Source organism: Monodon monoceros, unplaced genomic scaffold (assembly GCF_005190385.1).
Source record: "Monodon monoceros isolate NGI ecotype Baffin Bay Population unplaced genomic scaffold, NGI_Narwhal_1 Super_Scaffold_11, whole genome shotgun sequence".
Classification (NCBI taxonomy): Eukaryota; Metazoa; Chordata; class Mammalia; order Artiodactyla; family Monodontidae; genus Monodon; species Monodon monoceros.
Window position 1 is genome coordinate 114,574,098 of NW_021703767.1, and position 14,634 is coordinate 114,588,731.

The 14,634-nt window shown below is 35.0% G+C and overlaps 1 protein-coding gene across 6 annotated transcripts in view; it reads left to right on the forward strand.

Moving 5' to 3' along the window:
• The window catches only part of HLTF (helicase like transcription factor), a 58,980-nt gene that overhangs the window by 20,754 nt on the left and 23,592 nt on the right, over window positions 1-14,634 (forward strand). For 4 of the 6 annotated variants that reach the window (XM_029214513.1, XM_029214514.1, XM_029214510.1 and 1 more), the window contains 7 exons: window positions 2,907-3,002; window positions 6,264-6,339; window positions 7,639-7,729; window positions 9,308-9,387; window positions 9,474-9,518; window positions 10,573-10,662; window positions 13,259-13,356. In XM_029214513.1, coding sequence (XP_029070346.1) covers window positions 2,907-3,002; window positions 6,264-6,339; window positions 7,639-7,729; window positions 9,308-9,387; window positions 9,474-9,518; window positions 10,573-10,662; window positions 13,259-13,356 — 576 coding nt within the window. The remainder of the gene's footprint in view (window positions 1-2,906; window positions 3,003-6,263; window positions 6,340-7,638; window positions 7,730-9,307; window positions 9,388-9,473; window positions 9,519-10,572; window positions 10,663-13,258; window positions 13,357-14,634) is intronic. The other 2 variants (XM_029214515.1, XM_029214511.1) reach the window with 1 other exon arrangement.

Here is a 14,634-nt window from a genome sequence, read left to right on the forward strand (position 1 = left end):
TATTAAAATTTTTTATTATTTTAAAAATAACAGTTAACAAACTCATTATGTGTTAACGGAAATAGCATATTTTTCAATGAAATGTACTCCAAGACAAAAGCAATTTTGATGAGAAGACTGGCACTGTTTTACATTTTTGCAAGTCTCTTTAATGTTTGGCCTAATAATTGACAGCTGAATTCTCATATCTGTTCTTTCATTCATTCTTGTGTGATACGTTGTTTTTGTTGAAGAATACAAAGAAAATTAGTCCTCATGCAGATATGTATTTGAAAGGGAGTATCTTAAAAGAGTTTTTAAGATAACTAGATTTTCTTTGCTACAAGAAAATTAAGCAAATATTAGTTTATTAAAGGTTAATAATTATAATGTGGAACTCTTTTGTTTTTTGGCTGCACCATGCGGGATCTTAGCTCCCCGACTGGGGATCAAACCAGTGCTCCCTGCATTGGGAACACAGAGTCGTAACCCCTGGACTGCCAGGAAAGTTCCTATAATGTGGAACTTAAAAAATCATATCAACGAACTTTTTATACTTTGTTTCATTAATATCCATTGGTGTAGCTTGCACGTTGAATGGATATTTTACCCATGCATGGTTTTTAGCATTAGGTGTTGCTCATTTGGAATATATTGGTTCACTGAGTTACACAGATCTGCCAAATGTTGATGCATTTCATTATACAATGCAAAAAAATTTACATTCATTGATACTACTGCTGATCTTATTAGAAAGGCATTTACATTTGGGAAGCTTTTCTACTCATAGTGTTGGATGCAAGTTTTCTAACATAATTTTTGCTTGAAAGCGCAAATTTTATCATTAACAACAAACACTGTCAGTTGTTTCCTTTGGAGTTGATAGGCTCATTTTATTCATTTTTTTCAAGAAAATGTCTGCCACTCAGTCATGAATAACTAGTTATCAGTCATTCTTTCAAGTTAAAATGGTGGTACTTGAAAGTGACGATGCATGGTAGCTAGTTCGGCTTGTAATTCAGTCTCACAAGTGATTTTTCTCTAGATAACCTTCATATTTTGGTATGCAAAAGAAGTATTTTGTGTACTTGCCATCTTATTACACAGAATAGTTAAAACATGTATACTTAAGAGGTGAGATTTGGTAAAATGAATGTGTACTGCTTTATCAAGAACATTGTTTTTGTGGGCTTCTTAGTTGCAAAGTGCCAGCTCCTTAGTTGCAGCATGTGGGCTCCTTAGTTGTGGCAGGCAGGCTTCTTAGTTGCAGCAGGTGGACTCCTTAGCTGCGGCAGGCAGGCTCCTTGATTGTGGCATGCGAACTCTTAGTTGCGGCATGCATGTGCAATCTAGTTCCCTGACCAGGAATTGAAAGCAGCCCCTAGCACTGGGAGTGCGGAGTCTTATCCACTGTGCCACCAGGGAAGTCCCTCAAGAACATTCATAAAGAGCGTTCTTAAAGTGAAACTGTTTCTTTGGTTTGTCTTTTTTTTTTTTTTTAAACTGTATGTGGCGGTTAAAAATACAGTGACCACTAGTATAATGTAGTGCCAACTGCTTTGTGTCATGCTAAGCAGTAGCACTTTTACCCACCATTGCTTTCTGTGGAATTACTACAGATATCAACACAAGTAAGGTCTTAGTAGAATTATTAAAATAGTTTTGACTGCACATACTTCTGAAAGGGTCCTGGGGAGCTCCTAGGACCTGTGGACCACACTTTGAAAACTGCTGCTTTACAATGCTTTCAACTTGAAAGAGGTTTATTTCTATGTTGCTAATTATAAATTCAGCTATGGAAAATAATGAAAATTTTCATGATTCTGTTTTTAAAAAATGCACAAGAAATATCTTGTCCTGTATGCTTTATTGGTAAGGTATATAGTCTTTAAGTCTTGGAAATATCTTTAAATGAAATTTAATAAAGTAATTATCTTATGTCCATACTGGGATTACTAATCATTTTAAGTTAGCTCTGAATTACATGGCAAGCAAGTAGTTGTAGTTTTGTGATAAAGTTATTAGTTCAGGGTTAAATGTGACATTTAAATGGGAGTCATTCAGTAAAGTGACATTTCCCTAAAAACATACGTTTATGGAAAACTTACATACTTGTACTGCTAGCTGCTCCAGCTTAATTCGTAGTAGTCAAAAACTGGAAACAATCTAAAGGTCCACCAACAGGTGAATGCACAAATAAGTGTGCCATGTATGCATATACGATGGAATATTAGCAATAAAAAAAGACAATGAATTGCTAATAAGCATTTCTCTATATTACTCCATTCTTCTTAAGGAACAGCTTATACCAGCTCATGTCACCACATGCTCTGAATCAGGTCTAGGCCTAAAATTGTATTGAGCAGAAGAAACTAAACAAAGAAGAGTACGTTGAGTAATTCCATTTATATCAAGTTCAAAGGCAGGCAAAATTAATATATAGTGATAGAGACAAATCAGCCGTTGTCTGGTACAGAGGTGGGGAGATGGACTGCAGAGGAATACAGGGCAACTTCTAGGTGATAAAATTTTTCTGTATCCTAATTGTGTGGTGGTTACACCAGTGTATACAGTTGTCAAACCTATCAAACCATACACTTTAAGTCTGTGAATTTCGTTGTATGAAAATTATACCTCAATTAAAAGGATTAAAAAAATAAAATGACATTTCTCAATGATGCTTACAGTATTTTACACAGTAAATTATTTAATACTCCTAGTAATATGGCATGGTAAAGCATTTACTAACTTAATGAATGAAATAACTTCACTAATATGTATATTATTTAGTATAATAATTAGCATACTTCTGTGGCCCTGAATGCTGTTTGATATTTTCTTACTTGATTTAAATATTAGTTTCGGAATGTTGTCTGGTCAACTGGGTTTCAGAATCTGACCATTTTTCTTTGTAAAACATTTTAAAGGGCAAAACTCTGACAGCCATTGCAGTGATTCTTACCAACTTCCATGATGGCAAATCTCTTCCTATTGAAAGAATTAAGAAAAATCAGCTGAAGAAGGTGAAGTATTAGTGTGTTTTTTCGAAAGTCTCTGGTTATTGTAAAACCTTTTAATTTTGTCATTAAAAAAATTTTTGCCAAAAAATTGATAATATCTGGTTTTTAGAGATATGATGAATGGCCTTTCTCGTGTGTTGCTGATAAGAGTGAAAGTTTATGCTACATTCTTGAAGGCAATTTGGTAATGTGTATCAAAAGCCTTAAAAGTGTTTATAATCTTTGATTCAGCAGTGCCATTTCAAAGAAACTAAAGAAGTTATCAGAAATGCATTTTTTCCAAAGAGAAAAATACAAGTCTGCTTCCCCAGCATTATTTTAAAGGCAGAAAAGAAATACCTGTCAATAAGTTAACAGTTAAAATTATGATACAACCATAAAATTTAATATTATGCAACTACAAAGTCCTATTTTTGAAGAATACTTCCATGATCTTTTTTAGTTAAAAGGCCAGATACACCTCTGTGTATAGAGTTTGAGTCTTCATTTTGTAAATACATATTTATATACGTCTAAGTGTAGTCACACATACTGTATGTGCCAAAATGTTAATAGTGATAATTATGTCCTAATGATGAGAGAATGGGTGACTATTCTTGATGCTTAATTTGTGTATATTTTTATATATAGCATATATACACATAATACATGTATATTCAGTTTGTAAGAATTAATAATGAATTAGTTTTGTAGGGAAAATAAATGTTATAAGAATGAAACGGTTGTTCTTCATTCTCAGCCGAAAATCCAGAGAACTTAAAGTAGGAAGTAACTAGGTGCAAGGTGTATGCAAAATATCTCTTTTTTGGACTTTTCTCTACTGTTCCTATTTTTTACTTTTCAAAGATGCTGCATATCACTTTCCTACAACTGTTTATTAAGATTCTATTTTATTAATTTCTGCGCTTAGTTGCATTTCCTTCTTCGTACTTTTAGTGGGAGTTTAACTCTGTTGTTAATGTCTAAGATTCAGTTCCCTACCCTGAATAGTCCAGTGCTTTCCACGTCTGTCCTTTCTACATTTAGTTATTAAAACTGAAGAATAGCACCTAAGACTACTTACAGCTTCATTGTCAATTACCAATTAAAAAATTATTATCAATAAGGCTTTCCCTTTTTCTCCAAGATCAGCCATGCATTTAACATGTTACGTAGTAGGAAGGTTTTAGGATATTTAGTTTGCTATATTAGTTGAAATTGAGGCTGAAAATGTGATTTCCAGCTAAGCATTTATTGCAATAGAAATTTCATTATTTCAGATAGATTTGGATATTCCAAGCTTACAGAGTGAAGTGTTATTAAATTTCATGAGATTGGAGCATAGTATGATTTGATAGGTTGGACTTTATATCTTTGAACTCTATGAAGAAAAGGCTTACTAAGAGTCATTTAATATGAAATGAATAATGTAAAGGACGGCCTTTATTTGTAGATAAACTTTAGAATTATTTTTTGCATACTATTTAATATAATATAAATGATTGTACTGATTATTGAAGACTGGGTAGAGTGATGAAAGGCATATTTTTTTTTTAAGTGACAAACCTTTTTTTTTAAAATAAATTTATTTATTTGTTTTTGGCTGCGTTGGGACTTCGTTGCTGCGTGCGGGCTTTCTTTAGTTGCGCCGAGCAGGGGCTTACTCTTCGTTGCAGTGTACGGGCTTCTCATTGCAGTGGCTTCTCTTGTTGCGGAGCACGGGTTCTAGGCGCACGGGTTTCAGTAGTTGTGGCTTGCAGGCTCTAGAGCGCTGGCTCAGTAGTTGTGGCGCACAGGCTTAGTTGCTTCACAGCATGTTGGATCTTCCCGGACCAGGGCTCGAACCCGTATCCCCTGCATTGGCAGGCAGTTTCTTAACCACTGAGCCACCAGGGAAGCCATGAAAGGCATTTTTAACATCAGTTTCTTGAAGCTAATGCTTTAAAAAGTTAATTATCTAAATAACTTCTAGTTACATATCTCTAAAAATGGTACATCTTGGATTTTTAATTTATTTAGACTCATACCATTGGAAGGGGATGGATTTTCTTTTCAACCACATTTTAAGTAAAACATAAACTCTAATGAGATTTTGCAAGATGTTTAAATTTTTATTTTTTAAAAAACTGAAATAAAATATTCTTTATTGGCCCTAATTCTAGGCAAAAATTACATTGTACTCCTGCTAACCAATCCTGAACACCACTCTGAGGTTTTGATTCAAAATATGACCTACCTTTCACAATATGACCTACCTTTTTATTTTTTATAAATTTATTTATTTATTAATTTTTGGCTGCTTTGGGTTTTCATTGCTGCGCGCGGGCTTTCTCTAGTTGCGGCGAGCGCGGGCTACTCTTCCTTGCGGCGTGTGGGTTTCTCATTGCGGTGGCTTCTCTTGTTGTGGAGCACGGGCTCTAGGCGCACAGGCTTCAGTAGCTGTGGCGCGTGGGCTTAGTTGCTCCCCGGCATGTAGGGTCTTCCTGGACCAGGGCTCGAACCCATGTCCCCTCCATTGGCAGGCAGATCCTTAACCACTGGGCTGTCAGGGAAGCCCCTACCTTTCTTTTTACACTGGAAGAATTAATTTAATTAAACCCAATTTTATTTGTCATTCCTACCTACAGAATCAAGTCTAGAATTAAAAGTAAGATTAGAGGAACCCTGCCCTACTAGACTCAGTTGAAAATATTTCACAGAGAAGTATAAAATTTTACTTTTATAGAAGTTCTTGTGCTCATGTACACATAGTTGCACTTTGAAACAAAGGAGAACACATGAAGGGAAAAGGACAAAGTCAGAGTTGGCAGGGAAAATCCCTGATAGAGTAAGGGAGGAGGCATTCTGAAACCTGACTATTTCATCTACACATTCTGGGAATTCCAGATAAAAAGGATGTCAGTGGCAGCCTCATTAAAGATCTGTTAGGGACTCTTGGTTTGAAAGTTTGTAGTCTTAGAATTCCTTCTAATTCTAAAGTAAATCCCATTTTGTGAATGTTTCTCACAGTAACTAATATGCCATTTATAATTGAGGTTTGCTTTTTGTATTCCTTTTGAAAAGGTTAAGACAGACTAGTTTTCTTTTTTGAGATACCTGTGAAAAAAATTTTTCATCAATTTGTACATTTTTCTCCTTAATGCACCTCCTTCCACTGCTCCAGAATAGGGTAGCAATTTACGTAGTCTTTATTATGTAAAGTAAAGTAATATAAAATAGGATGCATTTTTAAGTTTACTTAAAACTGACGGCAGTACTATGTAAGAAATATGCCTTTTCATCCAGGAATGTAATGTTTACGATGAATCTATGACACTTGGAGGGAACAATACCAGTGAAAAGGCAGATGGACTAATCAAAGGTAAACTTTAATTTTGAACATGACCCCATGTTTGATTTAGATTTTTCCAATTTAATGACGTAATTCCAGCTTTGGCTTAGTACTATACAAAAATTTCAGATCTCTTTTTCTAAAGAATCTCATGAGGACTGGTAGGAAAAATTTCATCAAGGAAGCGATGCGATGATGGAATTGGCTTGGTAGCACATTAGAGGAGGAAAAGCAGTTTTGGTTGAGGAAAAAAAACCCATGAAAGGGCGGTTAAAAGCAAGACAAAACACAGAGTATGTTGCTCTGGGACCTCAGAGTAGTTTATGGTATTTATAATGTAAATGAATAACAGCAGAATGTGCATGAATAAACAGCAGATAAAAATAGAGCCAAATTAGGCAGAGGAGAAATGAGAAGGGATCTGTGGATTTAACAGTTACGTGGCTGGATTTAGCAGTCAGTGACTTTCATAAAATTAATTTCTTAAGATTGCTTAGAACAGAGCAAGACTGAAATTATTTTAAAATAAGACTAGTAGATGAAGAACTGTTAATAACAACTGTGTGCTGTTATGAATTTTGCTGTGTTTCAGATAGGAGAAAAATAGTTGGAGAGAGAGGCAGAATTGAGGGCTTTTGGGGGGCGTGCTTTAAGAAGGAAATCCATGGATAGGAAAAGATTTTGTATACAATGGAGAGAATAATTTGGTGGCCTGTGGGAGGAAATGAGATCAAGAAAGTAGGTACATGAGTTAGCATGAGAAGGAAAGGAAGTAAGGTTGAGGAAAAATATAGATAATTGAGGGAATAAAAAGGTAGGAAAATTGATAATTTATAGAAGATGACATCTGATTTTTTTTGTAAAGTGAAGTAGGTCATCTGGGAGTAAAAGGAGTTTAAAATCTAGGCAGAGGATCCAGTGTAGCATAGATCATCCAGGTGAGTGGGTAGGGAGAACATGTGATAGGTAAAAGAGTTGCTAAGTGATACAAGGTGACCCTAACCCTAATACCACCTGTTTATTGTTCTTTTTTTATTTTCCAGCAGCTCTTAGCTGCCTTGGTATAGCAGGAAATTCAGCCAGTGTAGGGATTGGCTAGATGACTACAGGGGAAAGACTGGGCACAAAAAAATTGAAGGTACTTTTCAGTGAGAAAATACTAGATTAGGAAACTGTAGAGAGTACAGCTGGCTGATTGAAAGAATAGGAATGACGATATTAAGAAAGTTGAGCTATTGAGTTGGAAAAGCAAGGTTTTAAGAAGGATACTGCTAGTCTAAGACAATTTACTAATACTCTGTATATTTGTCCTTTTTTTTGAAATGGAAGGATCTAGATGTAGTGGAGAACCCAGTATTTCAGATGACAAGGGAAAGAATAAATATCCCAAGTCAGAATTCTCTAGCTCCCGCCCCAAAAGGTAAACTCTGTTATGGTTTAATTTTATGTAATATGTTTAAACTCTTTCTCCGTTTTCTTACATATGGGAGAGAGCTATGACCATTATCTCAGTTGCAAAGTTCTTTCAAATACATTCTTTAATTTGAAACTGCTAAAGTCACTGTGACTTAGGCAGGTAGACCGTTCTCATTTTATAGGTGAAAAAAAATAATATATAAAAGAGCTGAATTGGTAATTTTTAATAATCACTTGTCTTTCTACTACTTTCCTATTTCTTTCACATAGGAACTGAGATCTAGCTCTTGGGTGTTTTGCTTTTGTTAAGACTTTAGAAGAATTTTCTTTATGAATTTGAGGAGTTGAGAACTGATGTATATGTGTCGGATGGTTTGACAAAAGCATTCTTTGCTCATCTGGGTTCTTTCTCACTTTACCTTTAGTGGAAATAAGACATGATAAAGTTATTCATGGAGAGTATTATATTAATGTAGACTGGAGGGAGAATTTGAATAAAACACATAATGCCCCTCTACTCTTCATTTGAATCTGTTAACCTTATAAATTTTATTTACTCTCTGAGGTAGATCTAAATACTTGGCTTTTATTGTCCCCCATCAATATCTGCAGGCATGGCCTCAAATCTGAGTCCCTCTTAGCTATTCCACCAATAGAGATTTCAGAGCTGGGGCTTTGGTTATTGTTCTCTGTCTTTAGTACCTGTCTGAACTGAGCACAAAACCAGGACTCATGAGTTTCCCTCTCATCTAGATATCAGATCTTATAACTCTGAACTGACCATGAGCGTTGGTAACAGGGCACTGTTAGATAGCCCAGATCAGATTAAAGAGTGTGGAAATAATGATGACATGGGAAAAACAACCACCAACACACATACTGTAACTAATATATACTTACTGTGCAACAAGCACTATTTTAGAGGCTTTGCATGTGGTAACACATTTTATCCTACAAAGTGGATTGTATCTTTATTCCTGTTTTCCAAGTGAGGGAACTGAAGCTTAGAAGAATATTAGGTGGCTTGCCTAAAGTCACATAGCAAATAAATGGTGGAATGGACATTTGAATCTAAGCAGTCTCTCTCCAGAGTCCATTGTTCTTAGGCACTTAACCACCATATTGTACTGTTTCTACACAGAATTTATAAAAATTTTCACTGTGAAAGAATTATATTTTTGCCCCTTAGCTGCCTATTTCATTATATTGGAGGGTTATCTTTGATAATCAGAGTCACTTCTTTTTTGTTCTAGTTTTAATATAAGTGTTTGAATTGAATTACCAAATACTGAACAAAGTGTTGAAGGGATTACTATCTTAGAATGGTTTACTTTCTCAAACTTACTTTAACGATAGTGATACTGCATTTTGTATAGTGAATGCTTCTGGCTACGAAAGCAAAATGCTTTCAGCAAATTTGACTTCCATTTGTCAAATAAAAAATTTTTTCCTTTGATATTTTTTCAAAAAATAAACCGGGGCAAGACAAAAAGCATTGGTATTAATTACATTTATTAAACATAAGTTTTTATGTCCCATTTTGTTTTGGATTGATAAAAAATTTGTGTATACTTAATTTTAGGAGAAAAACTGCGGTACAGTGCACGGAAAGCAGCGATTCAGAGGAAAGTGAAACAAATGAATTGCCACAGAAAATGAAAGGTAATAGGAAGTGAGTTTGATTTGATAATGTGTCCTATGTTTTAATTTCCTAGTGTGACCAATGTTATATTTGGTTTTGCTTTTAGGCAAACTGAAAAATACACAGTCAGAGACTAAAATCAGAGAAAAAGGTACGTATATCTCAATATCCTCTTTTTTAAAACAAATTTATGTATTTATTTGGTTGTGCTGGGTCTTAGTTGTGGCAGGAGGGCTCCTTAGTTGCGGCATGCATGTGGGATGTAGTTCCTTAAGCAGGGATGGAACCCGGGCCCCCTGCATTGGGAGCATGGAGTCTTAACCACTGCGCCACCAGGAAAGTCCCTTTCTCAGTATCCCTAATCTACACTTAAAGATTATTAAAGTAAAACCTCACTGATTTGTATCTGTCTGGCTTGGAATTCTTTAGTAATAGGTCGTAAACTTGACTGCTTTTTACATTTGAACTGTTTATGCTTATCAAGTGTGTTAAATGAATGAAGCAAATTGAAAGAACAGTTTCAAATTAAAATTTAAGAGAATATATATAAACCAGCTTTAGACAAAACAAAGTACTCTCTACTAATAAAATGACTTCAATAAAACCTTTTTTGTATATGTATAAATTGTAGTTACAAAAGTAGGCTGAGACTGCCTTGTCAGTATAGTACTACTATTACCGTTACTTAGCATTATACAGATTTACAAATATTCAGTGAGTATCTTTACTTTTTCCTTTATCTTTAAAACATATGGTTTACTTTGTTTTTCTCTTAATCTGATCGTGTTGTATTCCTAATAAGTTAAGAAATTGTATTGCACTTGGAAAATAACTCATCATCATTGACTGATCTGAAAATTTGGCAGCATCTTCATTAAAAGTTAAACACCTGTTTCATTGAAAACATTCTCCTTCCACCTGGGAGCTGAATCACTTTGCATATGGCTGCTTCTACTTTCACATCTTTCTTCAAGAGAAGCAACAGTGAATCATGAATGACTACATTTCTTCTTTGAGCTGGAAAGATAGTGTCAAAAGAGGCAATTTTGGTTACTAGAAATTATTTTATTTTTATTTAGTAATATAAGCTCTTAAGAAAGTGTGGAAGTGGTATTATATTTCCTGTCCTTAGAAAGTACCTGTACTTAAGTACAGGAGAGAATTGGTTTTCAAATATCTTAATGATTCTGTGGTTTTCACTTCAGCAGGATCATCTAAGGTTAAAGAAGATGCAGAGTTTGCATGTGCACTTACTTCATCTACCCCTGCAACCAAAAAGAAAATGTTGAAAAAGAGTAAGTAAATCTGCTGGGTTTTTACCTTTTGTTTGGTTTGTTTTTTCTGTTTTTCAAAGAAAAAGATTTTAAATGACAAAAGTTATAAAACCGTATTACAAGAAGTTAAGAAAGTAGAGAAAAGAAAAAAGACAATCTCATTTTTAAAAGTGCACTTTGATGTATTTTCTTATTCTGTTTGTTTTAGTTAGGTCAAAAAATATGATGGGAATAGGTCCCTTACTCATCTGAGTAGCATAGATATTTTTTCTAATAAGGACACAGAGCAATTTATGGCTGCTTTAAAATTTAATTTGGATTAATTAGAATTATTATAGAGATTTATTTTTGGTATGAGAAGAATATGCTTTTCAATTAAAAATGTAAGTGATCTTTATTATTACTTTATATTTTGTAATTCATAGGGAAATGACCGTGCTTAAGAGTCTGCATATTTGAAATAGAAAGAGATTGAACTGTGGTTAAGGTGATCTGGGACAAGTTATTATATCGCTGCACCTTAGTATCCTCTGTTTTACGTGTTGGAGATACAGCAGACAAAAGTCTGTTTTCACAGAGCTTATGTCTAATGTTCGGGGGGGAATATAAAATAAACAAGTAAACACATAATTAAAATTTAAAAACTTTTTAATTGAAGTATAGTTGCTGTATAATATTACCTGTTATAGGTGTACAATATAGTGATTCACAATTTTTAAAGGTAATACTCCACTTACAGTTATTATAAAATATTGGCTATATTCCTCATGTTGTACAGTATATCCTTGTAGCTTATCTTATACCTAATAGTTTGTACCTCTTACTCCCCTACTCCTACACTGCCCCTTCCCTATTCCTTCTCCCTACTGGTAACCACTAGTTCTCTACATCTGTGAGTTTGCTTCTTGTTTTTTATATTCACTAGTTTGTTGTATTTTTTAGATTCCACATATAAGTGATATCATATACAGTATTTGTCTTCTCTGTCTGACTTATTTCACTTAGCCTAATGCCTTCCAAGTCCATTCATGATGCTGCAAATGGCAAAATTTTGCTCTTTTTTTTGTGTGTGTGAAAACAGTTGTTTTATTTATTTAAAAAAATTTTTTTTGGCCACACCACTTGTCTTGTGGGATCATAGTTCCCCAATCAGGGATTGAACCTGGGCCACAGCAGTTAAAGCGCTAAGTCCTAACCACTGGACCGTCAGGGAATTTCCAAAATTTCATTCTTTTTAACAGGTAATATTCCATTGTATGTATATGCTACATCTTCTTTATCCATTTCATCTGCTGATGGACACTTAGGTTGCTTCCATATCTTGGCAATTGTAAATAATGCTGCTGTGACCATTCGGGCTGCATGTCTTAGAGTTAGTGTTTTTATCTTTTCTGGATATATACCCAAGAGTGGAATTGCTGGGTCATATGGTAGTTCTATTTTTAGTTTTTTGAGAAACTTCCATACTGTTTTCCATAGTGGCTGCACCAATTTACATTCTCACCAACAGTATATGAGGGTTCCCTTTTCTCTACATCCTCACCAACATTTGTTATTTGTGTTCTTTTTGATGATAGCCAGTCTGACAAGTGTGAGGTGATATCTCGCTGTTGTGATTTGCATTTCCCTGATGATTAGCGACGTTGAGCATGTTTTCATGTGCCTGTGGCCATCTACATTTCCTTTTTGGAAAAATGTCTATTCAGGTCTTCTGCCCATTTTTTAATCAAGTTGTTTGTGTTTTTGATATTGAGTTGTATGAGCTGTTTATGTATGTTGGATATTAGTCCATTATCAGTCATATCATTTGCAAATATATTCTCCCATTTAGTAGGTTGTCTTTTTGTTTTGTTGATGGTTTCCTTTGCTGTGCAAAAGCTTTTAAGTTTAATTAGGTCCCATTTGTTTATTTTTGCTTTTATTTCCTTTACTTTAGGAGATGGATCCAAAAAAAACACTGCTGTGATTTATGTCAAAGAGTGTTACGCCTGTTTTCCTCTAGGCGTTTCATAGTATCTGGTCTTACATTTAAGTCTTCAGTCTATTTTGAGTTTATTTTTGTATTTGGTGTTAGAGAATGTTTTACTTTTGCATTCTTGAACATGTAGCTGTCCAGTTTTCCCAGCACCACTTATTGAAGAGACTGTCTTTTCTCCATTGTATATTCTTGCCTTTTTTTTGTATTGTAGATTAATTGATCATAAGTGTGTGGGTTTATTTCTGGGCTTTCTATCCTGTTCCATTGATCTATGTGTATGTTTTTGTGCCAGTACTATACTTTTTCTTTTCTTTTTTTTTTTTGCGGTACACGGGCCTCTCATTGTTGTGGCCTCTCCCGCTGCGGAGCACAGGCTCTGGACGCGCAGGCCCAGCGGCCGCGGCTCACGGGCCCAGCCGCTCCGTGGCACGCGGGATCCTCCCGGACCGGGGCACGAACCCGCGTCCTCTGCATCGGCAGGCAGACTCTCAACCACTGCACCACCAGGGAAGCCCAAAAGTCCTTCATTTTAATTCTTCCTAATTTCTCTTCATAGAGGCACATTTTTGTCATATCTTCATTGACTTTGTGTATGTTTGAGGAAAAAAAAAAACAGCTGAATTATGTATCTTCTTTCAGGAGCATCTGCAGTGGAGAGTTCAAAGAAAACTGATACTGAAGAGAGACCAAGAACAACACTGATCATCTGTCCACTTTCTGTGTTAAGCAACTGGATTGTAAGTCTTCACAGCCCTTTAAAAACATGTAATTTATATTTGTCTGACACTATAAAAAGAGTCTTTCATTGCAAGAAATATGCTTGGTCAGCACTTTATATTTAAATTGAAGTAACTGTTAAGTGAATTGGGATTATATTTGCTGAATTGAAGTTATTTTTCTTTGAAAATTTATAGTAGAGAAAGAAACATTGTCAGTTGCTGTCATAAGATTTGGCTTGTACTTCTTCCTCTTCCATTTCTGTCCCCCAGAGTGTATAATTTAAGACCACACCTTATTTATGAACTGTTAGAACCTCTTTTTTAAGAACGCCACTAATGATAACTTTTGTTTTTATAACAGCTTATAACATTTAGTGAGCTCCTATGTGCTCAGTTTTTTCCTAAGCTCTTTTCATAGATTTTCTCATTTAATCTTCACAACTATTATTCTCATTTTCCAGGTGACCGAATTGAAACACAGAGAAATTAAGTAACTTGCCTAAGGTCATCCAGCCAATAATTGGTGGAGCTGGGATATAGTCTCCAACATTCTGACTCTAGAGCCTATGCTTTTAAGGCTACCACCAGAAAATATTGTCTTTTTTTTTTTTTCCTTCTTCTTCCAGATTGCTTTTCTGTTCTAAAACATTGCATTGGAATGGAACCTCTTTATGTGTTACGTGTAGGAGCAGCTTGGTTCTATTTCCTTTCCAGTTTGAGCTTCAAGCTGCATGTTATAATGAAATAATAACTCTGTTGGAAGCATTGTGAACAAAAAGACCACTGGATGTGAACTTCCATTCTTGCCATCTCCAAGGTTATCTGCATCTCTCCTGGCCTTTCCTCCTCTAATCTCAGAGGTAGAAGAGGTCCTACTCTTTGTAAGAGCGATACCTTAGTCTATACATTAGATTCCATCTCTTTCTACCTTTTCATTTTGTGTGTTATTTTTCCCCTTGCCTGGTTATTCAGTCTCTCTCCACTGGCTCTTTCATGAAACATAGTCAGATCTTTTACATTTTTAAATACTTTCTCTTGATTATGTCTCACCTTTAAGTTGCTACTCTTCTTGCATTCACTGTCTTAACTCTTGGGGTTTAATTTCCACTTTATGCTTTTATTTACTAACTCCTTAGCTCATTGTAACTTGGCTTCTGCCACCAGTTCTCTAAATTTCCTTGGAAAAAATTAGTAGTTATTGTCTAATTGTCAAATTCTGTGACCTCTTTCATATCTTCTTGACTTTTATGTAGCTGCCTTCTTTGGCTCTTATCTTTTTATTATAAGTTTTTGGTG